This window comes from Xenopus tropicalis, chromosome 2 (assembly GCF_000004195.4).
Source record: "Xenopus tropicalis strain Nigerian chromosome 2, UCB_Xtro_10.0, whole genome shotgun sequence".
Taxonomy (NCBI): Eukaryota; Metazoa; Chordata; class Amphibia; order Anura; family Pipidae; genus Xenopus; species Xenopus tropicalis.
The window spans coordinates 125,850,631-125,878,583 of record NC_030678.2 but is presented as its reverse complement, the minus strand read 5'-3'; the positions used below and the strand labels follow the sequence as shown (position 1 = coordinate 125,878,583).

The 27,953-nt window shown below is 36.9% G+C and overlaps 1 protein-coding gene across 4 annotated transcripts in view; it reads right to left on the bottom strand.

Moving 5' to 3' along the window:
* ednrb (endothelin receptor type B) overlaps positions 1–27,953 on the bottom strand; it is a 51,392-nt gene that overhangs the window by 3,328 nt on the left and 20,111 nt on the right. Inside the window, 6 exon segments of one of the 4 annotated variants that reach the window (NM_001079008.1) lie at positions 1,016–1,149; positions 2,243–2,392; positions 3,091–3,295; positions 4,116–4,228; positions 15,922–16,460; positions 21,028–21,217. In NM_001079008.1, the coding sequence (NP_001072476.1) occupies positions 1,016–1,149; positions 2,243–2,392; positions 3,091–3,295; positions 4,116–4,228; positions 15,922–16,377 (1,058 nt within the window). In that variant the 5' untranslated portion in view covers positions 16,378–16,460; positions 21,028–21,217. 4 annotated transcript variants of the gene reach the window in all.

Here is a 27,953-nt window from a genome sequence, read left to right as displayed (position 1 = left end):
GGGATGTAATTAGCACAAACTGTTTAAAGTAGATTGGAGTAGTGAAGTGGAACACAATTTTAAAGGGGACCTGTCACCCACACATTAAAAGCTGTATAAAAAAAGTCCTTTACAAATTAAACATGAAATCCATTTTTTTCCCATACCTGTTATACATGTATTTAAAGATCTCAGCTGTTGATCACATATTGCCTGCCCCTCCTCTATGCCTCAGGCGGGGCAGGCAATTACCTTCACTTTCCATTCATAATTTCCTAGATGTCATTGCATTTATGTATCCTGTACATGGGCATGGGTATCAGGTGCCATACTGTGGAGCATAAACAAGATTTTGGGATGATGCAAAGCTTCTCTTGATAACATTGTTTAAATATGGCAGCTGCCTGCTTGCTGTGTACTTGCAAGACTGAAGGAAACAAGACTAACAAAAAACTAACATAATAAAATGGAATTTGGAATTGCTTCTTAAGGTGACAGGTTCCCTTAAATGCTCCACATGCTTTCCTTTAGTAGTATTCATGTTAGATCCAATGACCAGTTTGTATGGCCACTGTATGGCTGTATGGCTTTTATTGAACTTGTTACATGTCATAAATAGTCCCCCAGAAGGGACATGACCCAGGCAGTGAAACAGAAGCTTGGGGGAAAAGCTAGGATAGACAAGTGGCGGACGCAGCACTAGAGAGCAGCTCTGGCAGTTGGTGAGAAAGAGACATGGTGGGGCCAGCAGGAGAGATGATCGGCAGATGTTGGATGTCAGATCAGCGGTGGCATGGTGTTGGTCAGTGGTGAAGGGGTTGCTAGAAGAGATGCTGACAATAGTTTGCATTTTTTTTTTTACAGGAAACAATATTATAAGTAGCAGCTACTAACACTGTCATAAAAGCAGGTATGGTAACTCAATCAGCACAAGTTTCAGTAATGAATTAATGAAAAAGAATCAAAAAAAAAAAAAGAAGAAAACGTATTACACAACAGAGAATGATGTACGGCAGAATCAGAATAAATAGTTTACCTTAGAAAGTCACACCTCTTAGCATCCTTTTCATCATAAAATGTGAATTTTAAAATCCGACTGAGGTGCAGAGGAAGCCAGCAAACAGCATATACAAGCACAAGATAAAAGACCATCTTTGCAATCTCCCGTCTCTGAAATAAATGAAAAATGCATTATAAATGTCACTATTTATTTTAAAAATGTTATTTAAGTTTGTATTTTAGGAGTCATAGGTATTTTTCTAACTAGGAAGAGTAAATTAAATCTAGTGTCTAGTTGAGATTGAATCATTGATGTCTAAAATACACCCCATACCACCATTTGTAAGAGAATCCCATAAATAAATCTGCTGTAATATCAATCTAAATCAGTAGATGGCTCTATATAATTACTCAACTCAAGATCTACAGCTGTTGTTAGAATTGTATTTCTATAGGAAATGTAATTTAATTTAATCTGACTTATAAAATGTATATTATTCTTTTTCCATTTGGCAAAAAAAAAAAAAAATTTTAAAAACAGAATAACAGTAAGAAAGCTTGATGGTGATATGATACGGCTGTTTTTGGAGAATGCTCTGCTCTTGAGATCTACAATTACTCTACTGCTGGATGATGATCTACCTTTTGTGCAGCATTGTAGCTTATATGTATTTGTCTTGCATTTATAAAGTTGTATATATAGGACTGTTTTGTTTATATGTGAGCCACAGAAAACATGTAAATTCCTCTATGAATTTATACATTGTCCTTTTTAGGGGCAATTTACTAACTTTTGACCATTCGTGGTAGATCAACTGACTGATAAAAAACAAAAAAATGGGTGTCTTTTTCCACAAGTGGGTTTTGAAAAAAATTCAAGTTTGACAGGTATTAGTTGCCAATCTTTTTATTTTTGTCAAATACCCTCCTGAGAAACTCACTCGGTTGGCCAATGGTCAAAGGTCAGTAAATCTGCTTCAAAGTGTTTGCTTATTTAGTACACCATAGCAGAATAGAGATTTTTTTTGAAAGCCCAGGTACCTTTGTAATTTACTAATACTAAGTTTATTAAAGAAAAAGGAAAGGTTCAATTCACTTGAGGGCAGTAGAGTGAAAAAGTGGCTTTTTTGTTAAAGATTGGCTTTTCACGCGGCCAGCAAGAAAAAAGAAGCAGAGGATTGCCAGCACAGAAGTACCTCAGAATGGTGCAGTTTTTTTCCAACAGAATGTTAATGTACAATTTAAAAACACATCATTTTTGTACCTGTCGTAAGGTGTCAGTAATTGCAAGTGCCATTCCATTTTTCTTTCTGAATAGCTCAAATGTCATCAGGGTGTAGAAGACTGCCGTCAAAACCAAAGGTAAGCAGAAATAGAAGCTAAATAGCCACATATCCTTGTACGTTTTATAAAACTGGGAAAAGAAGTAAATGGCATATTACTTATTACAAGCCTTGGACAATAAATTACGTGATTTTAATGACAATTATTCTTAATACTAGCTGCAACTGAAGCCTCTGCTTATCTTGTGGTTAATGCAAGAATGGGAAGTGTTGCCAGTAAGCATGCAGGTCTTAATTTCCATCTGACCAGACTGACTGTGATTTTATGTGGTCAAAGAAAGTTCTGATGTGTGCCGTTTTAAGAAGATCATACATACAGCAATTTTTTAGCCAAATGGCCAAAACTGACCAAACTGCCCTGCTGCATAGTTTCTTCTAGGGTCACCTTTAAGTAGCTTGTATGGTTAAGTTGCAATACTCTAGTGTGTTTGTTACAGCTCCTGCGCTCACATAACACCTGGTGGTTCCCATACTAGGGAACTCACCCGAACTTCAGATGCCAAAGTTTTACATTTGAGTTTTTCAAAATTTTCACACTTACTAAGTATAGAACATTCGAGTTTTGAGAGTCCTCATTCCAATTTATAAGTTTTAATTGCAGCAAAAATTCTAACTTGTTATTAGCGACTAAATCTCATGAGATGGATGGGTAAGCATGCTACTTTTACATATACTGGTGCTATATTTTTGCGCATGATTAATGAACCTTTGAACCTAAGTAAATACTGACATGTTCTTTAATAAGGAAAAGAAAGCAGATTAAACTTACCCTCATAAATGCTGATGTTTGTATAGGATGAAGCATACAGGTTTGGAGCAGTTCCCCTCTATAGTTTGTTACAATCAAATCATAACCAATCACTTCAGGTATTGCCAGAGCAGAGGATACAAGCCAGATAAAAGCAATCTCCACTGCAATCCATTTTGAAACTCCAGTGGTTTTAACATGAGCCCAGGAGGCAACAGCCCGATACCTGCATGAAGAACATGTCATTCAGTTTCACTGCCTGGGTCATGTCCCTTCTGGGGGACTATTTATGAATTGTAACAAGTTCAATAAAAGCCATACAGTGAACACAAACTGGTCATTGGATCTAACATGAATACTACTAAAGGAAAGCATGTAAAAATGAAACTTTCTTTCTTCTAATTTGTCCTTGTGCACAAAGCATCAGAAAGTTAATTGTATGCCTCCCTTGTATGTTTATACAGTTATTATGTTCCCCATTAAGCACATCTCCAGAGTAAACAGACCCAACTTGGCCAGCTTTTCTTCATAATGTTATTTATTTATAACCCTTTTAAGTACTAAAGACCAAAACTGCACTAGAGATTAAAGATTAACCTTTCCTACTGCAAATCTATACCCAATTTCATACAGCACAATGCACTACAGGCCATTCATGCTCTTGACTGGTATTGCTTGCCAGGTACTACTCCTCATGTACTGGAATAATATAAAAGTATCACTGATTTCTAGGCATGCCTACAGAAAAAATCTTGAGAAAAGATTGGGATGACCTTGAGGTAAGAACTTGTACCCATGTAGATTTAGGTTACTCTGAATAAAACAAGCTGAGGAACCACTACTATTGAGCTACAGTGGTGGGGAAAATTATCTAGTCAAAATGCTTTGGTTGTCATGGCAATCAAAATTTTCCATGAGCAATTAACCTTATTTAATGGCTTGAGTAGATAATATTATACAAAGCCAAACTCTAATTGATGCTTAGTTTATTTGACAAATTTAACATTTTTTCATAGGAGAAAATATAGAATACCATTAAAGCTTACCTGTCTATGCTAAGGGCACAGAGACTCAGCATAGTGATTCCCACTGTAGCCTTTTGCAAGAATGGAACTAGTTTACATATTTCAACTCCAAATGGCCAGTCTTGTGCAAGTAGCTTTTAAGAGAAAAAGAACAAAAGATTATATATGTTTTTATGGGATTTTTATAAGTATTTATTAAATGGTGAGCTCTAACTTTAACGCAGTGATAAATACTCTTTTATTCCCATAGGAATGAATAGAAAGCAGGTGAATTTTTTCTATTGTAAACTCTAATCTCACATTTTGTTTAATCTGCCCCTTGGAGGCAGATTTACTAAAACTCAAATTTTTCTGACTTCAAATAAATTCAGAATGTGGGGGGTTAGGGGGGCGTGTTGGGGGACGGAGCTCGTCAGGGGATGCGCCCAGCAGGGGCACCTTGGGGAGTGTGGGTCCCCTGGGACAGTAGCCCCGGGGGCCCTGCACCCCCCCCAGTCCAACCCTGGGAAGAACCACATCTGCTATTGACTTCTACATGATCTTAACAGGTTTTAGATGAATTGTTGCAGTTTTGTCACAAAATAAATAAAATTGCATCTTTTTTCACAACTTTCAGAAAATCCCAAATTTAATTTACGTTGGCTAGCTCAGATCAGTCCTTTATTTTAGTTTTAGCCTTAACCTTATGTGCCTTCCTAGCAATATGAGGGTGTACAGTACATCCAGTATACTGGTTTTGACCAGTTCTGCTAAATTTGTCCAAATGAATTGCCGAAAGAACCATTCATTTATGCTAGATAAAAATAATTTAAAAAGAGTTTATTATTGAGATTTCAAGGATGTTTTTTTTACATGAACTTAAACATTCTAAAAACAGTATTTGCACATTTGGCTTAAATAATCAGGAAGAAGTATCCCCTGCCAGGGAAAGGTTTAAAGGTTTCATATAATCTTATGTTCTGTAAATGCGCTCCTTTTAAGTCTTGTATGTTTATGAACTTCACTAAATGCTTCAGTGTTTTGAGTGGTGCTTATGCCTTTACATTGAAGGCTATATTAACCTTACATCAGCAGGGGTTATGCTCAAACTAAGATGTTTTTTGCAATAAACATTATGTGCTTAAAGCAGAGCAAACAGCATACAGGATGGTGCTTTTTAACATGTGAATTCTATTACAAATGCCTGTAGGGATGAGACTAAATAAAGAAAACACATTCTTCAAACTTCTGCTTTTAAATTGCAGTAAAATGGTATATGCTTTGACACAATAAACAATAATGAATCACAGGAATTGTTTGGGAGATATATTCTATTTTTTATTTCCAAAATGGTATCATTCCGTTTCAAAAAGTTTGAAGCCAAAATTACATCAAAGACACTTTCTATATTTGGTTTTACGACACAGTTAAATCTATTCATGTAAGTTTTTTTAATAGCTTCTCTAATCAAATTCATGAATGTAATAACATCTTAACAGTATAATAGACAACAGTTCTGCAAGGGCTATTTATTGTAGCACACCACTTTCCTGTCCTTAAAAGCAAATCCTTTATTCTCTTAAAAAATACTATAAATAAGCATTCCCTAGGTCAGTACCCTTCATTTAGAATATAAATTTTGTGGCTGATTTACTATAATAGGCGCTAAACGAAACCAGTACTTTACCTATAGTGACCATTTCGTTTTGATTAGTCAAATACAATTTAAAAAATGAAAGCCAACATCTAATTGGTTGCTATAGGTAAATGCATTTGTGTAAATTAACACCTATCTAGTAAATAAGACTCTTTGTCTACAATTTCTCCTTTTCTTTTTTCTCCCTCTGCTAACTGGTAAGTCATTCCCATGATTCATGTTTGTTTTGTGCTAAAAAGACCATAGAGCCGATTCACTAAAGTGCGTTAAAACGTGCGCTATTTATAGCATACGTTAAAATTTTTATTTTATTCACTAAAAGTATATTTGCGTTAATTTAGACGCGATGCTGTGTGTGTTAAGTCGTGAAGACTATTTTCATGCGGTATTTGACAGAACGCGTGCTAATCAATGCATCGTGCACAAATAGTCGTTGCATGCGTAAAAACGCATGCCATATTAGCCATACATGGCATTACTTTCGTAAAACTACTTTTATGAAAATGACTATTTCCCTGCAAACTGGAGGCTACATCACTCTAGGGCCAACACAGACTTGAATAAATCCCACTGCAAAGTCCATATTGTGTTGCCAAAAGCTCATGAACTGTACTTTTCTATAATTACCGCCTGCCCCAAGTAGGTGTTAATTGTCACACAGACAAATGCGATATTTAGCATGTCTAAGTGTTTGTGAATCATGTGTTAGTATTATTTTGGCGCGCAAAATAACGAATGCATTAAAATTAACGCATGCGGTAGCGTGAAATTTAACGCACATGATGTTAACACGCATGTGTTAATACTTTAGCGAATCGCACTTTAGGGAATCAACCCTCATTTTTTTTGTTAAAAAACAAATTTTTCAAAACCACAAAAAACAAGAATATTAAAATATGCCATCTAAAAGCTGTAGAGGTCAAGTCAATGGGTGCTGTTCAAGGCAATATTTTTGCGGTTCTTTTACTTTGAGGTATTCAAGTTTTTCTTATTCTTTTGGGGGGAGCTATTCATGCTATTTAAGTGATGTAAAATTCACGATTTGAGATTTTGGGGTTTTTTTTATGAATTTTTTTGTTGCAGTTTTTAATAAATGAGTAGATATTCGTGCTTTTTTTTTTTTTAAAGTGAGCTTAGTCACTTTAGTCAAAACCTCTAAAATGACACAAAATGTCTATGAAGATTTTCATTCATCCAGGTCATGGTATATCTAGTATAAATAAATTTAAAGCAACTGGACTTGTTAAGTAATCATTGAAGACGTCTTCAATGATTACTTAACAAGTCCAAATTTATTTATACTAGATAAAATGACACAAATTTACATTTTGATTAACGGGCCTCCGCATATCATAAAACAAGTTAGGTGTATGGACTAAAAGGGATCTCATGTGGCAGTGCTGGTTCAAAAATGATTATACCGGACCTGATATACCCATCCATAAAGCACATATGACACCAACTATGCATAGAGCTGCTCAGGGACCCATGTATGTTTGACTATTATTGACCAAACTGTCTGCCTTTGGAAATGGATTTAACTAGTTCTGAATTATATTATAAGCATTCATTTCAGTATATCCTCATGGAATCTTGGCCTTTCCTTTGTGTATGCCCTCATGGTCCCAGCTGAAAGATATTTGCAACGTAACCATTTGCACTATGCTTGAAAGTACTAAATTCAGATATTGGAAATGATAGCTAGGGAAAGATGCAGTTTGGGCAGTTCGAATAGGTACTTTGTGTTCACTATGCATACCAAAAAAACCCCATCAAAATGGCAACCAAAGCATACCATAATTTAACAAAGTCGATCTGATTAGTAGAAATTTACATTCCCACTGTACCTCCCGTTTTGAGCTTTTTCAGCCCTTTTAGACCTAGCCCTTTCTAGCCCATAGTCATTGTCAGTAATCTATTGCAAGGGTGAATTGGCACTTCCCCTAGCCTAACAAAGCAGACAATTTCCCTCCTTCCTTCCCCAGTACTGAAATATTTACTGCCGAGCACACTCCAGCACTGACTGTGATTTTTAACGGACAATCCTAACCACCTTGCTGCCTTGGGTAAAATAGCTCTCGAATCAGGAAAAATAGTTTTTCGTCAGTTTTCCTCATCTAAAGAGGCTACCCACATGCAATACTATATACGCAACAGCATTTCTGTAAATAGATTACCAACATGTTAAGATAATTGTAAAGAAGCAATACACAAGGCACATACAGTATCTGAACTAATACTACAGTATAGTTCATATCAACCAGTATGGCTACAATTCTGCAAGGAATCAAAAGCATTCCATTAGTTAAAGCTAATTATATGTCATGTGTGATTAACAGGAAAGTTTGAACTCAGGGGCTCTTTTTTCCATAAATATAATATACAATAACATGTACAGTTAATTAATGACATTGCTCCTGTCGAATAAAAAGTCATAGAGGGTGGTGTATTAGAAAAATATAGCACGCTCTTCATCGCTGCATCTGTCTTTGGAGATATTTTCTCTGGGGATATATGCGGAAGTACTGCATTACAAACAAGGTATTAGATACAATAGACTGCTGACAGAAGTGGCAGAGGTTGATAAAATAAGGAAATACAAGGGATAGCCCTAAGGCTCTTCTTAATACCAATAATATCTTTCAAGTATTCAAAAGCGAAGGCCAGGTGGTAGTTTAGTCCCATCTGCCATCCAGTTTTGTTTCTATATATATATGGCTGCACATAAGGAAACACCCATTTAGCACTTTAAGAAGTGGTTACAATTAAGACAATAATTCCCCTACTTTGTAAAATTATTTGAACTGTTTAAAACCCAGCAGAGAAAAAAAAACAATCTAGGCTTTGTATAGGCTGAGGACATCTGCAGAAATGCCTGATGCCCTCAGCTGTCAAAATAACCATTTGTATCAATCAGTATATGCATTTTTGCTTAAGTCGCTTTTATTATTTCTCGCATGTTGACTTAAAGGAATCTGCTGCCCCCTCCTGAACTCAGTGTTTCCCCTTTGCTTGTAACATACAATTCTACTGTACAATAACACCAGTATAATAGACTCCCAGAAGTCAAAGTGAAATAGTTATAATGGTGCTATTTTACACTTTTCCTGAGTCGGACTGGGGCCTCAGGGGCCCACCAGAAAACCTTAGACCATAGGCCCGCTTTCCAAACAATTTTTCCTCCTTTCCTCGCCCAGCCTCTTCATTCTCCTAGTCTCTTTTATTTACATGCTAGCATCTATTCTTCCATCTATTTCTCCCATTTCTTCCCATTCAGAAATAGGGAATGACCATGAAACAGGCCAAATGGTGAGGAGCAGGAGGGCCCACTGACACCTGGGCCCACCGGGAGTTTTCCTGGTATCCTGGTGGGACAGTCCGACACTGCACTTGTCACATCTCTTGTGTATTAGGAGGAATCATTTACCCAACTAAAATGTCTGGGGGTACAGTATGGATGCCCTCCCAGCAGCTCAGGCCTGTTATTGCACTACCACTCTGCAGCTGCAAATGGGGTATCAATTATATAATAGATAAAAAATATGCAAGTACTAATATGTAAGTCGTCTAATATGTACAATGTCCTTCCTGCAATCCAACACCAGTATAAAGTGTAAAAAGTTAAATAATTAATAATTAGAGGGGAGACCCTGCTAAGATAAATGTTGCACAAAATATCACAATATCACATGCAGTTTTGGCACGTGAAATAATGCTTTTTGAGAGATACAGTACATTTTGTGCAACCTCATATAGAAACACATTATTAAAAGTCAGTGGAGGCTGTAATAAAAAGCATAAAATTTGCCCAGGTACAGTAGCTCAGAGCAATCCAATACAAAGTTTGCCTTTAAATGGGCGGCTAGTAAATACTACCTGCGGGTTAGTTATATAGGTGCCTAATCCTATAGGAAACTTGCACCTGTTAGTATATAAAGGTTTACAGCCATTCATAAATGTATAACAACCAATAAGATGTTTGCTTTCAGATAGGCAACCTCTCAGCGGCATTACTAGATGTTACTGGACCCCACAGCAAATTCAATTTAGAGCCCCAAAACATTGGTATGTAGACATTCTACCAAGATATATTGAAATTGCTCATTATTTAAGGCCTTACTGGGTCCTGCTTTATCTACAGTTACGTCTCTGCAACTGTAAAAGCATCCTGCTGATTGGTTGCTATGAGATCTAGAACTAATACTTTATAGCTTTAAGACTTTCAGTACATATGGTTTGCATTAAAGGCCAAAGCCCCTCCTCAGTACTGTCAAGTTTAACTTCAGCTATCAAAAGTAGAACCAATACTCTGGGAGAAATGGGAATGCAAATCTACAGAATGCAGAGAACCAGTACCAGTTGTTGTTTGTTGTGTTTACTCCATTATATTTTATTAAATAGAGCTCCCATTTGTATAAATGAATTAATTAATGAAGTTCTCTGGCACCAAGAAATGCATTCCCAGACTGTTAAATAAGAAGCATGCTGATGGTTTGACCGAAGTTCTTCATATCAATGTAACAGGCACCAGCACTGGGGTATCCCAACGGATAAAAAATATTTGCATTGCCGAATGGTACTGTGTAGTACTAAACCCAAAATTAACATGCAAGACTAAAATAACACCTGGACAATAGGGGACAAGATAGCTAGTGTACAGAAATGCACCATACATTCTAAAAGACCCAAGTTTCTGAAGAAGACAAGTTCATTTATTGGTTCATCTACAATGTTAAAGAAAAACAGGTTTTACATTATTCTTTTAACTTTAAATGTTGTAATTCTGCAGGAGACCCATTAAACAAGCAACACAGTGAACAAGGCTGACTACTACTGCAAGCAGTGAGAGGCAAAATGAATTCTGTGGGCAGTGGAATCAATTTTGTAGCATGGAACGGAGTAAGACAGCTGTGAAACTGGCATAGTAAATACATTTTGTATAGCTCCTGGGGGCTATGGGGGGGGGGGGCTGGTGTAAAAGGGTGGAGCTTAACCATTTGTTTAATCCTTCTCAACATGGTTGAAGGAAAGAAGCATTAACATGAGACCTTTTTAGTACATCTTAATGTTGATGAATAAAATAGTGGCGCAGGCAGAGCTGTAGGACCAAGTTGCCTTATCCAGCAGCAGGTAGCTGCTAGAGAGGTGTTTTTCACTGGGACTGGTTTGGTTAACCCTGCTAAAAGGAGGTCAGCTTGGAACCAAGAGTAATAGAGAGACAAATAGAATAAGCACAAATAATGCTACCTGTAGGGTGCCTAGGTACCTTCTCTTACCCTTCATGAATGCACCATATTGAATCCTGCCATGCTTGGAGACATCATGGGAATTATTTACAATGGTTTGGTTTTCTAAAAAGCACAAAATAGCAAGCTTTGGCAATGTTTGAACTAACCTCAAGTGTCAAACTACTGTACATGATAGGACAATTTTACGTGCAGTGTAGAACTGGTGCAATCCGCTGAATTTTGTGCAATAGACCAAGCAGAGTACAACTCCTTAGTAGTTAAGATCTGTGCTCTTGAGGTGCCCCCTCCCTGTGATTCCTCATCACATGCTCTGTGCTGCTGTTACCTGAGCCTAGGGACTGACTCACGATATACTGTGTGTATATTAGTACATTCTCCAGCAGAATTGAATGATTGGCACTGTAGCATTATGGGGGGGGTGTTTAGCCATGTTATTTTGAGCAGTGGTATAAAAACCTTAAACTGCTACAGCCTTTATGACCCGTAGTGTAATTATTATTCCTTTAATCTGACTTCACCGTCTTTTGTTTTTTACTCTTGTATCTGGTCAATTTCTTGTTTGAAAGCAAAGACTTGCTATCCGTATTGGTTAGTGCAGTAAGAAGCTGGCAAACTACCAGTTACAAAACAACTGCCATTAGCAGTGAAAACAATTTGGTGGAGTGATAGTTCCACCTCCAGTTAAGTATAGGACATTACTGATACACCTCACAAACAATATGGCAGCTTCTGAGACTAGAAAGTAGAAAAGGCTGTCTTTAAAATAGAAATGACTATTATACACATTTTTATTTTATCTATAAATCCAGCTAGAAGGCTGCACTGATTGCAATTAAATGAAATTGCAACCAGTGCAGCACTGCAACATGCATTTATAAGACATATCCCTGAATTTTAAAGTGATCTGGTCACCATATTTTTATATCACGTGCTTGCTTAATTATTTTTTATAGAAGCATGTGGAGCATGGTTACTATTCTGGGAAGGCCCAAGTAAACATCTTATATATCATAGTAGCCGCCACCACTATAGATACAAAGCATTAAAAGATTCTCTCTTCTTTTTGAAGTAAAAAAGAACTACACTCTAATCATATTAGAATGAGAAGTTCAGTATATTTCTCCTATACCGTTAAAATGACACTTTTGAAAGTGTGTTTTTATCCTTCATTTAACATAGGCAAGTCCATACATATAAAACCCATCTTATTCTGATAATTTTACTATAGTGAGATGAGAATAAAGGGAAAGGCATGCCTAGGCATTGGCATAGTTGCCTTTATACATAGCATCTAGAGCTCTATAAAGTCTAATCTGCATTTTACTGCTATAGACTCCTTTAGGTCTCTTTCAGAACTTAAAAAGAATTTGGAAGCTTTTGGCTTAGAGGGATGGTTTCATTGTTCTAGAGCCTTTGCAGCAAGGCTTTAACAGGATTGGGCTAGTTTTTTTTTTTTAAAGCTGTGGTGTGTTCTCTCTGTGGGTTTGTACTTTGGGAGCCCCCAAAAGGTCTTTTCTTTTTTGTTAAAAAAAAATTCCCAACAGGTTGCCTGTTGCAAAGGTCAATGTAAAACTACAATACCCAGCATGCAACGATACTAGTAAAGAAGCTCCTTATTCTACTTCTCCTTGCACAGCTTCAGCCAACCTGTCTGTAATACAAACTTCTAGCTGCATCTGCTATGTGATTGTACTACTACTTTGTAATGCGATGTGGAGGGTTTGTATGTGTTTCTGCAGGTGATCCTTTAACTATAACCCTCAGGGGCCAGGGTGTACTTGGAGGTGCTATAGCATTTGGGGTTTGTGGCCAAAGAGTTTTGGCTGTAGCACTATCCTATAGCTTTTAGTGGTAACCCTTTTTTAAGCTTTTGGGAGGTATGCTTACTGACGTATTTGTGAATCAGTCAATACTCTGAATCCATTTCTTGGATAGATTTTTTTTTTGTGTGCTTTGGGCTTTTTGGTGCTAATTTTGAAATGGACTTTGGCTAACTAATCAAATGTTTGATTTTATTTTTCAGCCTGCAGCTGGCTGAAAATAAACAATCACTGATTAGTTGCTATGGGTTATAGCCCATGTGCAAATTTGCCCAGTGTTTATAAATGAGCCCTCATGTTTCTTAACACTTTGCCTGCTATAGATTATAAGATCTACTGCTTTGTCTGTCAAGTACCTGAAACTTTATTAATGATGTGCACTGTATTGCCTGGTAATATAAATAGGAAAACGGTTAAAATGATACTTTACCTAACATACCGGTAGTTAATAAATGATATACAAGGTATTACATTTTGAAGGCATTTTGGGGCTGTACATTGAAGATTTTTTATGGATTAAATAATAATACAAATACTATTTTTTCCATGAAGTCATTCATTAAATGGTCTAACACTAATCTTCAGTATCTTCTATTGACAGGCTAGTAGTGAAAATTGTTGCCTAACTAATTACAATCAATTAGCTAACCAATACCAATAGCTGGAGAAAACTTACCAGACTGGTTCTCACTTGAGTTACACTGCGAAAATGCCACACACCGAGGAGATGTTTAGCTGTACTACTATTCTATGAAGACTAGTCACAATCTGTTACTAAGGAGAGTTTATTCCACCAACTATGAAAGCCTATGCACATTTTCACAAGGAAAAAAAATTTTGTAACAATTATAATGTGTACAGGAAATGTTTTAAAGAGATTTGTTAAAATATCAACAGCATATAGTGTCACTAATGCAAATTTTTCATTTAAATTGTTCATGCTTTATCCTATAAAAACATACCAATGAATATTTATTAGGAATTGGTATTATGGGGTTGTCTTATTCATACTGACGTTTAAGAACCAGACACATAAATCTTCAAAATATTTAGTTAACACAATGATTGCTGGATGAATAATACTAGGTATATAATATTTTTGGCATTATTTCATGTATTTTTTGTCATTTATTTTTTAATATTCATGTTTGTTGTATTCAACATTGTTGCTGCTCCATAAAGGTTGGTACTATATTAATTGTATGCTACATCTATATTCATGCATTACTATTGGTTGGTTACTAATATGCTCCAATATATACTACATGAATCAGCCAGTAGCCTGCAGTTATACTGTATAGTGCAAAAGTACAAATGCAGTATTTGCAAAATTGCACAAATTTGAAATCTTTTGTTAAAGATACTTCTCTCTACAATGCTCCTCTATACTCAAAATGTGAGTTGCTTCAAATTTTATGAATAAAGTGCAAGGTATGTGGACACAAGGGAGTCCTGGTATTAGCACCTGCCTTGGTGTGAGACATACACACGAAAAACTGACTTGCACTAACAGGCTAATGCTGTATGGTGCTGCAACTAACATACATTAGTGGTGTTTGCGAATTTAGTTAGTATGTTGGACTGAAGAGTGAAATACTGTACCATGGGTTAAAAAATATAGAAATTTTTTGCAATTTTGTACTTTGTACGAGTCTTGCATTAGTAAATTGGCACTTATGTGATCCCTGCAGTGCTTTTGTTGCTTAGGTGCTAAAACCAACAATTAAGGTATTAGGCAAGAGATATGCATAATTACTACAAACTTGCACATTATAAATATTGGTGAGTCTGTTAGGAATACTACAGTTAAAAGATAGAAGGCATAAGATTTAGCCCAAGCGATACAGAATATATGATTAATAAACCCCCTGATTTCCCAGGAATAAACCAGCATCTTTTACTACAGCCATATACTAAGAAATCACACATATAGCATCAGTAACTGCATATTGATAAATATTAAAAAAGCAGAAACTGTTATTCCATCAAGACACATGTCTGGACCTTACAAAGGGGTCTGGATTGAGGTAAGGGCTTTCATTCTGATCATTACCATATGGACTCAAATGTTTATCTTTTCTGATCATCGTTAAGGATGTGCTATTGCGTAAGCTTTTCTTCATCTGAGCTGTTTTTGAAATGGGCAATTAAATGAATTAATACATCTGGAGCAATACAAAGGTCACATGAAAAGTTAAATGCCTATCTTTTTGTTAAGGAGTTGTTAAGGTTTATTACACTTATGCGGGAGCTATGACAAAACATTCACAAACATTCAGCAACTTTGTACCAGTGCTGTAACCTAAAGGCAACTCAGCAGCAACTGACTTTAAAAAAATGCATATACAAAGCAAATGTTTGACTGGTTGCTAAGGGCTCTTCACATTGTGAAATGTAATACTTATATTATAGATAAGCCTTAGCAGTACACATTAAGCATTGTACTTTTTAACATTTTCCTTGATTTGCTCTTAAAGTAAACACATAAACACATGGCATTTAAGCAGATATCCCACCAATAAGCCACATTTTTTCTTGAGTGTTGGTACAGTATTTATAAAAGCTTTAGGAGGAAGATGCTGAGATTGCAAAGTATATAGCACAGCCCCCTTCTTCAAAATGTCACTAGTGCTCCTAATGTGCATGAGTATTACTAAGGCCAAGCATTTATCTGGCAGTCATATATTTTTAAATTAAGTTGTAATTGTTTCTGTCATTTATTTTAAGTGGGTGTAGTGAAGGTAAATACAGACACCAACAAGAGGTCCTCTGCACTCACCTATTATCTATATATATATGACATTAAGACATTCTGTGCATTAGGCTACCAAGAAATGTGCTCCCCTTTAAGTAAAACAGGGATTGTTTGACTATATATTGCAATACACTTCAAGCTTGTCAACTAAGTCTGACCAGGGTAAGTGCAGATGACCTCTTGTTGTTGCATATATAAATTTTGTGGTCACATCCTTATTACACCCCACCTACTGGTTAAAAATTCAGTGGTGAGCACAACTTTCCCTTTTTTGCTGTAGTAAAGGTACAGTAGATTATATGGCAGTAAGTATCTCACACATTACTCTCCCATGCCATTTCTATGTAAAAAAAGAAACAATTGTTACCTTATACGTGGTGATTGGAATATCGATAATAATATGAAGAAGATCTCCTAAAGCCAGACTTGCAATCAGTATATAGGGACCATTTCTCATGCACGTGTTCTTGTAGATTATCCTTAGCAGTGCTGAATTACCAGTGATGCCCACTATAAATATCAGGCAGGATATCACACTGGTTATGTATCTGAATGTGTCTTTGATCTCGGTCTGCCCATCACACATTGGTGGAAACTTGTTTTTTCCATTTAGAAGACTTTTGTTAGCTTGTATGTTTTGGATTGATGCATTAGCATCCAATGCTTTGAGAAAGGATGAGTTCATAGTAGTTGTCATACCTTCCAGAAATGATAGCCTGCCATTAGAGGATGGCTTTGAGGATGACCCATATTCTTCTCCAAATGCAACAATAGTAAAACCCAACAAAGCTGTCAGGGTTATACAGTACTTTGCATTATGCATCATGACTTGAATTAGTTAGATTTCAGCAGTATTTATTTGTATACACTTGGTATAAGCAGTAAGTCTTTGTATCCACCGAGGACCTAAATAAATAAGCAAAGTGTCAGAAAACCTTTCCTCTTCATATTCACTAACACGTTTTGATAAAATAATAATAAAATAGTCACCTCCATGCACAAGCATATGTTTTTTTTTAGAATAATAAAATCCAGTCCTCTAGCTCCTAATACTTTCTCAGTACTTAATACAGAAATACTGAAATAATGCATCATATATGGGTACTGTATATTATAGCAACAACATTATGCAACAAAGATAAAATAATCACTTGACTTTTTGAATGAGAAACAAATACATACCGGTATATAAATAAAATGAAAACATCACATGTTCAAAACAGACACACACGTAGTAAAAAAGATACTACTATTATGTAAACTGCCATTTACCTTATTTTAAAATTAGCAGAGAATTCCAAACTAATGAAGTACCAAAGGTTCTCAGCTTGTGAGTTTCTCAGGCAAGTTGTTACCAGGCAGAGAGGCCAGGAAATCTTTCTGGGGATATCAGTAATGAGCTGCTCAGACCTTGCTTCTGGTATGTGTGTCTGAAACCCTCTAGATTAGTCAAATACTTTAACTTCAATGACTGATAGACTCCGCCTGCTCCCTCCTTTAGGATAACAACCTTTAGCCCCTATTCCTTTTAGGCTGCCTGGAGTATTTTATATGTACAAATCACATTCAATTAGCCTGATAATCATATAAAAATAAAATAAAAACAATACATTTCTTGTCCTATAGCATTATTCAAGTATATCAGCTCTATCCTGGCTTATGCTCAGGTAATTAGTAGCTTAGAGAGTTACTGCATTAAATTCATGATTTTCTTCACTGGATTAAGGTATTTAAAGAAAAAAGTTTCAGCCGGACCATACAGAGATACCAAACACGTCCCTTTTTTCATAACAGCTTATTAGACCCCTAACCTACAGTTTTCTGTTGAAATGTGATGTGTATGCGGGAATTCTGCTGCAGCAGCCTGTTTGTACAAGCTTAATATGCACATGGGATAACTGAAAGGCAAGCAGCACCAGGGGAATCTTGGGATTTTATTTTTCAAGGAACCCTCTTTGCTAGCATGGGTCTCATAAGCAGGACCGTATTTTGACATTTTACTGCACAGTGGGATTCAGGGTTAACTATACATTTATTAGTTGGTCTGAGGAGTCCTTATTCCTGCTTTGTGTCTTGGTCACATCAGACAGTAAATGCTGCTCTCCATTAGTTGAGTGACAGGGGAGACTATCACCGAAAAAATAGGCTTTATTAATTTGGCGTTCTTAAATTCTTCCACAACATGGGACAGTATTTTCCTATTTAAAGGCGAGTCAACTATTTTTGTAGGGCTGTGGGGTATTGTCCTTCCTAAAGAAATAAACAAGGCAACACATTGGATTATTGGTGGAGCTGGGTTGGATTCAAGCTTGGGCTCTATAAGCAGATAGAAGAAAGAGGATCACTTCCTTGCAGCTAGCACAGACTGGTGTGGTTTTCTACTAACAGGAGCACCAGCCCGGGGTTAAAGGTAAGCAATTACAATCAGTGTGACTGTACCTTCCTCTTTTAATACGTCATTTATTCATTTATTATTATATAAATTATCGGTTTGTGAAGGATATATTTTGAAGGTAAAGTTTTTCTTTAAACCTACTGTGTGTGTGAGTGTTATAATGGGCCTGTATAATCTCTAAACTGTTGCACAGATCTGTTATGTTATGTAAATAACAGGGCATAAACAGGGTATATATTTTCACCATATGACAACAGCCCTTGCCATCACATAATAGGCCTTATTTACAATGTACCACATTTGCAAAGTGCAAACAAAGGCAGCAAACATTTTTTTACACTTTGCACACAGTGTGGTACATTGTGTAACTTGCCCCAGGCCTCTGCGCTCCTCTTTCTAGTACAGGACTGACTGTATCAGCACTGTTTGGCAGCATGTAGGCCCCTTAGTGCTCTTGCACTTGTGCTTCTGGCCTTACCATATGAGGCTTAATATGTATTATACTCTATGGAGTGGACAGCCCATGGATATTCCCTGGGAAGTGAGAAGGTAAAGTGGTTTAAATATTATATCACATAGTATCACTCCACATTTTAGTCATTTATTAACAAGTGACTGGGATGTCCAAAATTTTCAACCAATTCATTCCCCATAGGATGCAAAAGCAACACTAGGTGGTGCTCTAGATACTGGTAACTACAAAGAGTCTCAGCAGTGGCTAGAAATAGTCACCCTGCATGTACAGGCATCACACACAGGGTCAACATAAGAAACCTGATAGTCCCTTTGGGGACCTATACTAGTATGACAGTTTCATCTTTTTTTTTTTTGGCTTAGTTTAACAAACAAAATAATGAATTTTAGGGCCATGGTTATATTTTGGGCCCAAACTTTTATTGTCTTTTGTCTATTGTCTTACAAGTACCCCCAAGCACACTCTTTAAGATGCAATATGTGATGTCAGTAATATTGTATTTAGAAAGTATTTACAACTGGATGTATTTATAACTGGATGTTATATTCTCTCTGTAAAACAACTCTCTTCCCTAGTGATAGGATTCTGCCTTAGAAAAGGCTGTGCAATATCTACTTTCACAGCAAATGTATAAAATTGCTATGTAACTTCCCTCCTCGAATCCCTCCAAACTTCCCACACCATGTTTTTTGTTGCTGAAGGAAGGAATATGTATAAAATTATTTTGGAGGAAAATAGATTAACAATAAAATATGTGGCTGTAATGTTGCGTGGGTGTGTGGCAAAAGGGGGGTGGTCAAAAAGTGGGAGTGGCATATAGAAATTTTGTGTGTGCCTCCCCTTTCCTTCCTGTCCTTAGATTTTGCTTTGCAAATTGGTAACCTTATTCTGTAATATGAAGCAGTAAAAACTGAAGTCTACTAGAGCTTATTAATATGTTTTTCTTCTATGTGACTGAGGCTCATTGGAATTTGCCATTAGGGAAAAGGTAATGGGCAGCCCTTGTTTGTGCTTACGAAAACGCTTTCTTTTAATAGACATGTGCATGGGGTCCAGTACATTCACAGAGCAGCACAAATGCAAGAAAAGCAAAAGACAAAAAAAAACACGAGCTGTGTCCACATATTTGCGGATTTAGGAACAAACCAGCTCAGCAGTCTTCCGAGTTTATGAATTGTTCCCATAGGGAGTTGTGGGAGGCCATGATGCGCCATACACAGGTATTTGGTGATGTCTGTGTGAAGAAGTCAGGGGCCTGTCTGCCTTTTCAACACATTTGCAGTATATTACCTCCTAAAGATGCCTCTGCCTTGGTAATGTACCCATATGGATCCATTTACACTCCCACTATTTGCACATGAATTCCCATCTTGGCCATGCCCTGGTATCCTGATGATAAGATGATAATATGACACAGAGATATGGAAAGCTGCCAAGGAAACAAAAGAAGTATAGAAGGGCAGACATATTTCACAACTCATGTATGTTGTAAACATGAAGAGTCATTTTTTGTTCAGGAACTTGCCATTTGCCCACAATATGTGAAACAACCTGGTATGTAGTTTGTGGACTATTTATAAGCTTATTACTTGGTTCCTAAAACATGTTTTCAATGAAATCTAATAGTTTAATGTATGAGGCTGTGGCTTTGCTCAACTGGACTCCTATTATTATCTACTACGAGGAAGCAGTAACTTCCAGGGACTGTGGGGACCTGCTGGAAAGTGACAGCATCATGATTTCTGCAACTATAGCCACATGTCTGGGAACAACACCAAGGGGCATATTTATTAGTGTGTAAGCCATCATCACTGGTGATGTTGCCCATAGAAACCAATCAGATCTTTGTTTTTGTTTTCTGACTTGTAGACGACCATTAAAAATGTAATTGCTAATTGTTTGCTATTGGCAACATGACCAGTGATGTTGGCTTACGCACTATAGTAAATATGCCCCAAGTCTGTAATGTAATAATGGTCTGCCTAGAGAATTCCTACAGAACACAAAATTGCATTGTACAGTGCTGGTGCTCACAGTCCCAGACATTTTATTCTGTGGAAAAATAATGCATATTCAGATATACAGAAGCAGCTATCAGGGCTGCTTGAAGATACCAGCAGTGCCAGGGCAAAGATTGCATTGGTCAGCCCACACTGCCCCACAAAAATTGTGATAGAACAGTGCTCAAGCACGTAAACTTCAATTCAATAAAGCAGGCAGGTTACTGAAACAGGCTATCCAGGTGTGTCAACCTAGGAGCTGATAAATGACAAAATGAGCTACAAAAACCCCCCCACAAAATTAAAATAACCATGCTGTAAAGCTATTCCAAGTAATTAAATTAGGAAATCTGAGAGATGTTTCTGTCAAAAATAAAAAATACCATATGAAAATCTGCTGGTGGTTTCCCTTCCCTGGTGCACACTGGGTAAATGCCCCTTTTGCCCATGTATTAAAATGTACCTGGTGGCTGTTACCTCCCCATAGGCTTTATGAATCCAACAATATTGCTGATCTTTTCCGGTGTGTATATCAAAAATAGAAATTTTGCTTCATAATAAATGTACCCCCAGCTACTAAACATAAATATGTTAGAAGCCTACCTGTGGTTTGTACAACCTCTATATGCTCACAGAACTCCTCAGTAAGTAGACTGCAGTCGTACTTTAGGGATGAATAGGATATATCTATGTCCTGTAACAACACTGGCATGTGTATATTCACAACTGATGCTCGTACTGGATAACATTTTTGTGTTGCAATCTCCTGATCTTACTGTGAAGTCCTATCCTGGAATGTCAGTGAGGATATGAAGGCGAGTACATCCCCTGAGGCACAGATGCACATCACTGAGTGTCTTTTGCAGTGCCTAAGCAAAACAAGCTCAGTCTGTCTTATTCCTTTTCTGTTATCCATTTATTATTTAAAGGTTAATAGAGTTTAATAGAGATTACATGCAAATAATTCAGCAATGAGGACATTTTTGTTGTTGATAGTGACATTATTTTCACTATAATGAAAGGGCTTACTCCATAAAACTGTACAATGTCAGGGTGGTGCAAGTCATTCCAAATAGTATTTTAGCTGATCACTGGTATACACAACTTGTATTGTGATATCGTCATTGTTACTAGAAATCATTAGCAGTTAGCAAAAGGATTCTAGCATGCATGTGCTAATACGTTCCCAATAAAAGTCTTTCTTACACAATTGCCTGCTACCATATTTTGAAGTAGAGACCATAACAGGCTTTTCCTGGCAAGTGCAACAACACTGAATTTTGAGGGAAAACGCCTATTGCACTCAAAATTTCACTTTACTCAGTGCACTAGTGGTCATAAATGACCCATATAGTCAGGGTTGGACTGGGAGGTGCAAGGCCTACGGGGCTGCCGCCACAGGGGCCCCATACCTCAAGTGTCCTCCGGTGCCAGACCAAACCCCTCCCCCGAGTGTACTTTATTTTTACCTTAGGTGCGTCGGGAGATCTGTGGCATGGGGAGGGAGGGGGGGGTGGGGCGCCGGCCTTTCATATCATACAATGTCTAACCTTTATATGGAATAAAAGGCACTAACTTTGCCCAGGAGCAGTAACGCATAGCAACCAATACTATGTTTGCTTTTAAACAGATGACTAATAAATGCTCCGTGCTGATTTTGTCTAAGGCTGAATTTTCCTTTAAGATTTAAAGTACTTTGGGCTGTAATATTTTGCTTAGTCAGTATAAAATAAACCAAAAGTCTCTTAAAAATACTACAAGCACAGAACTATCAGCACATTAGACTGTAGTTGGCTATTAGCCCAGGAATTTGAATCATGCAAGTGAATATAAATATTAGCGTTTATTAGCGCAAGCGTTTCATTTTTATATCCATTTATGTTTAAAAAGTCCCTCAATATAATAAACAGCTGTAATGCAGTCATATAGATGCTATATCAGCCCAACCCTTGAAAATCACTGAACTATTGATAGGCTTAGGGGCTGATTTACTAATCCACGAATCCAAATCCCGAATGGGAAAAAATCGGATTGGAAACGAACATTTTGCGACTTTTTCGTATTTTTTGCGATTTTTTCGTCACTGTCGCGACTTTTTCGTAGCCGTTACGACTTGCGCGAATTGTCACAACTTTTGCATAGCCATTATGACGTTCGTGAATTGTCGCGACTTTTGCATAGCCAATATGACTTTTGTGAATTGTCGCGACTTTTTCATAGCCATTATGACTTTGGTGAATTGCCGCGACTTTTGCATAGCCATTACAATTTTCTCGAATTGTCGTGACTTTTTCGTATTGAGCGCTCTAAAAATTCGCGACAATTCGCAAAAAAAGTCGCAAAATACCGATCGTTACGAAAAAAACGCATTTGGACGCTTTTCGGACGTTCGTGGATTAGTAAATGTGCCCCTTAGTGTTACTAATCCATATCCCTGGAATAAACCATAAGTGTGATGAAGTCTCATAACCATGTGCTTTTCTATCTTCAAAATAAATAGGTTTCATTTGAGCATGCAGGCCATATGGGATATTGAGTGAAATAGTGAGTGAAGTAAAACAATGTTGGGAATATACGCCTAACAAAATGATCATTTTATCGGTTTGTACGGCCAACAGTTTTTTATGCTCAGGGTACCTGTCATTCTCACACTATTTATGCCAGGGTGCCCACTGTTTGTCACTGGGTGACTTCGACTCAAGGTTAGAAAAAGTGGGCACAACCACCAATCACAATTTACCTAATGACTTTTGTTGGTTTAAATAGGGTCCCTAAACTTTGCAGAGTTAGTCACTGGGTAACTGCAGTTCCAGGTTAGAATAAGTGGGCGGAACCACCAACCACCAATCAGATGTCGCTCGTTGACTTTCAGTGGGGAAATTTAAATTGCTGCCATTTAGACACTATTAAAACCAGGGTCCCCAAACCTTGCACAGTGGTTTTACTATATAACTGTGGTCCAAGGTTAGAAAAAGTGGGCCGAGCCAACAACAGATCAGATTTTATTCAGTGACTTCACGTTTTTCAACCCAACATGAAGTTTGTTCTCAAACTTCCCTTTCTAGTTATAAGTGGTACTGCAAAATTTAAATTATGAAAACAGTTTTTTTTAAATGTAATCTGTTATTTGAGTAGTCTCTTCATATAGTGAGCAGTCTATTTTTAAAAGGTTTGTGGCCTTGCTTAACTGTACTTCACAGAGGTAGTCTATATGAGGAAGAGCTGTCTTGTATTCTGCTGCTCTGGAAGGCAGCTTACCAACTGGATGTGCAAATGATGGACATTTCTATTCTCTCCCACACAGGAAATGGAGGTCACTGTGGCAAAGTAAAAGTGTGTGCAATTGAAAACAGTACTCTGAAGGGGAGATAATTATATATGTATGTTTGCATCATTCCTACTGTTTATGAGTGTAGCATTTCTTTATAAGAGACTGTACAGGTTATGATGCAGATACTCTAGTTTTACTGATGCAATATTAGCAAGGTTGACATTTATTTGTACTTGTAATCCTCAGAGATAAAACTCTGGTTACCAGATCAAGTGAAAATTCAGCTGAAAGAATTTACATACAACTTGTGCAGCCCAACAATTTGGATTTATTAGAATTGTCATTAAATTTTTATATGATCTGGTAGTTTACGTTTATTCTTCCTGTACACATAAAGATACCATTATTTGGCCATGCCACCAAGCTAGATCTTTGCACAATTTTGCTATAAAAGTAGAATGCAAAATCATAATGATTCATAATGTTCAGAACCTTGGCCTAATGATCATATCCCATGAGGGGTCAAAGCAGTATGGTTGTCATACATGGCCTACTTCTGACCTATATCAACTGAATTTGCCTATTGCTCAGTTGATATCTAAACAATCTCTGACTAAATTTTAATCAAAAGGGTGATTAATTTGGACCCTATATTTTCCTATGGTGTTTACTTTTTATTTTAAGATTAGAGGGTTAATTATGTCCCAGAGGAACACGATTCAACTACATAATCAACTGGCCTCCAAGCAGATTAAATGCAATGTGGAAAAAAAATGAATAAAAAAAACATTTATACATATATCAAAAACTGAACAACTGTACTGAATAAAATACTGAATAGTCTCTCCTATGAAAGTGAAATGTTCATTAAATTTGGTTATTTTTGAGAATCATATATGGCGAGTGTCTTGCAACTATTGAATCATTATGCCCATCATCTTCTCTTCTAGGTTCATATTAACAAGCTCATATTGTATTCTCAATGCCAGTTCTAACCCTGGCTCCAAACATCATCCAGAATGAAATGTGACTGATTAGTGTACCAAAAGGATATTTTGTCTAAAGCATTGTGTGTTTAGTGCTTGCACTACTGGCTTGTAGAGTTGGGATTCTCACCTGTGCACTACCTGCAATAAATAGCAAGAAGAATCCCAGGGTTAAGTATAGACTGATCCCTCACATAAGCACAATAAAAAAAAGATACACCTTGTATGACATTGTTTCAATTAAAGATGTAGGGTAATCTCATTTAGGGATCCTGATTCTAATGGGTAATGCACAACACAGTAGCTAAATAGACAACTGCTAAGTATTAGCTTATTAGAATTCATTGCAATAAATAGAACTGCTATCTAGCACTTTAAAGCACAATACACATGTATGTTTGCCATGCCTGATTTTTCCATTAGATAATAATTGAGAATGCTGGCTGTCTAGGGCCTGGACAGCATCTACATTACTTTATTAAAGGGTTGTGCTCTAGAGAGTGTTCTGAGAATATGTTTCCTTCTGTTTCTCTAAAAAATATCCTAAAAATGAGGATAGTGTAAAAATTCACATGTGAATACCTCAAATGTAGATATATATTGATGACAAATGTAGGGGCCCATTTACAAAACCTTGATTAAGTATTTATGAGATGAAATCGTATTTTTTCTAACTTATCGGACATCATAGGATTCACAGTGCACACAAACAAGCCAAGGCACACATACATGCTAGGCCACATCAGCCAATTAATGGACAGAGTTCTGTCTTTTGTTTCCACACTACTTCCTGTTACAGTTAGAGCAGCATTATTTCTGGTCATGTGATCTCTGAGGGAGCACACAGCCCATCACTAAATGGTGGCTCAAGGGAAAGGATGTAAAAGGGAAATATTTACAGATATATATATATATATATATATATATATATATTCCAGTTTGGAAAGATTCTGTATTAGGCAACTTAATATGATATAAACTGTTAGTTAAGTATTCATTCTGGGGGTATAGTTTTCATTTAAGACTGGAGTAATGTATTCTTGTAATATGGTTCATCTATAATCCTGATAATGTTATTTATCAAAGTAGAAAAAGGAAAGTCAGAAAAAAGTTTAACTTGTCATTGATTTTCAGTCTCTGAGCGGTACTAGCTGTAGATCATTATAGCTGTTGATGACTGCAGCATTTTGTAGATGTCCTACTGAGACCTTTATCAGGAAAAGTAGACAACTTACAGAAGACCAAGATATACCTTTACATGACAAGAACATTGAGGCTATTTGTAAATTACAATGTCTGACTTTGAAGTTCTGTCTGAGGGTAAAACAGAACAGACTCCTACATGGTCGATACCCTTGCAGTATCCTGCTGCCCTTCTGTTAAACTCTGAAGAACTTTCCTGCCAGACTGTGCATGTTGCCAGATATATTTACATTCTGCAATTCTTTACAAAAGATTAAATTTCACGGTGGCAAGATTCACTTTACTTTTTAGTGTCTCTTGGAAAATCTCCGCAATGTGTCTGTGAAAGATCCTTTTGGATATTCTAGTTTAGTTAGTTTAGTTTTTACATGTGGTTTGTTATTTGCACAAGGGAAATAGTTTAATTTTCTTTTTGGAATTTTCATTGTCCTTGGAATTTGTCCAATGAGTTAATGCTGAAGGTTTAGACATTATGTCAAAAGTCAAAAAAAGGACAATTTAGACAGAGCTAATTTGACTCAATTTGACTACAAAGCAATATACATAGAAATGATTGCTAGTCCTGATTTGAGCCTTTGGCGCAATCAGACTGATTCCCAGATGGGTTCCCCAGCTTGTGCATTGATGCATACGCAGGTTTGCGCTCATTCTGACGCATGCAGAGTATGCTTAAAAGGATGCCAGCAAAGTGTTCTGAGCCTGTTGGGTAAGACTCTGAGCCTGCAAATTTTTGGCCAGTCCTCTGGCTTTGTTTTTTGACTTTTGGTAGTTTCTTCATGGGAGTGTTTATTCTTTTGCACTCCTGCCACTCTCCCACTGAGATCAGCACTGCATTGAACCTCAGGTGCTGTTTCTCTCGTATGAGGTGTAGGAAAGGCTAATTGTTGTTTGTTTGGCCTTCACATCAAGACTCATAATTCATAAGCTGTAGAAAATCTGTAAAACTGAAATGTATGGATTGGGGATGTACATTTGAATTTCCTGCCATGCATAGCCAGCATATTCAAATCTGCATAAAGAACCTTTATTATATGTACAATAAAATCAATTGTCATTTTGCAAAACATATTTGTATACGTATGCATAAACTGGATTTGTAAATATTTGCTTGGATCTAAATTAATATTTTTGCAAAAAAAAAAGAGCTAGGAATATAAAACTTTTGTGCAATGGTTAAACCCCATTCAATATTATGTCATTTCTGGAGGCAGCAATCCCTTTGCATGATAATTTACTAGGCAAGGTTTTTCAGATCATGAAATCAGTTAAAGGAGAATGCAAGTCAAAATTTTAAAAGCATACTGCCCAATAGTCCTCCTATTGTTTAGTAAAAACGCCACACTTTTGGCTCACCTAATCAAATGTTTACTCAGTCACACTTACTTCACATTTTCCAGAACAGGCAGCCATCTCTAAAAAGGCATTCTCCCTTCCTTTCCCTCCTTGCTTCATACTGCACATGTGTTTCATTCCCTCCCCCCCTCCCCTCTGCCAGATCCGCTTCTGATTGGCTGGTGGGCATGTGTAGCTCAGAACAGGAGACAGGATCAAGTTACACGCATGCTCAGAGAATAGGAAGGCTGCCGATGGCAGCCTACAGGAAGGGAAGAGAGATTTCAGTGATGTCACTGTAGTCTTCACACTGCTGTAGGCTTCCAGCACCATATCTCAGAGAAACAAGCAGGGATCTGGGAATTTAGATATGCAGTAAGTACTTAAAAAGAATGCCTTTAGACTTACTCTTAATTTATATTAACCTTTCATTGTCCTTTAAAGATCAATGACTGTAAAATACAGTAATCGTATTGGACAGAACTAGCATTGCCATTTGGCCGGTATCTTACTGGCTTGGTCAATAAAAATTATGCTTGATGTCTAGAGTAAAGAAAGCTTAAAAGATAGGAAGCTGGTGTTTCTTTTATAGAAAACAGATACAGGAAACAAGTATAACAGTACTATTATATCAATGTTTAATTCTTCTTGTTCTGCTCACTATATAATAAGAATATCTGCATTTATGGCAGGTCATAGTGGGTTAGACAGGTTGCAAGAATTAGCAAGTGAAAAAT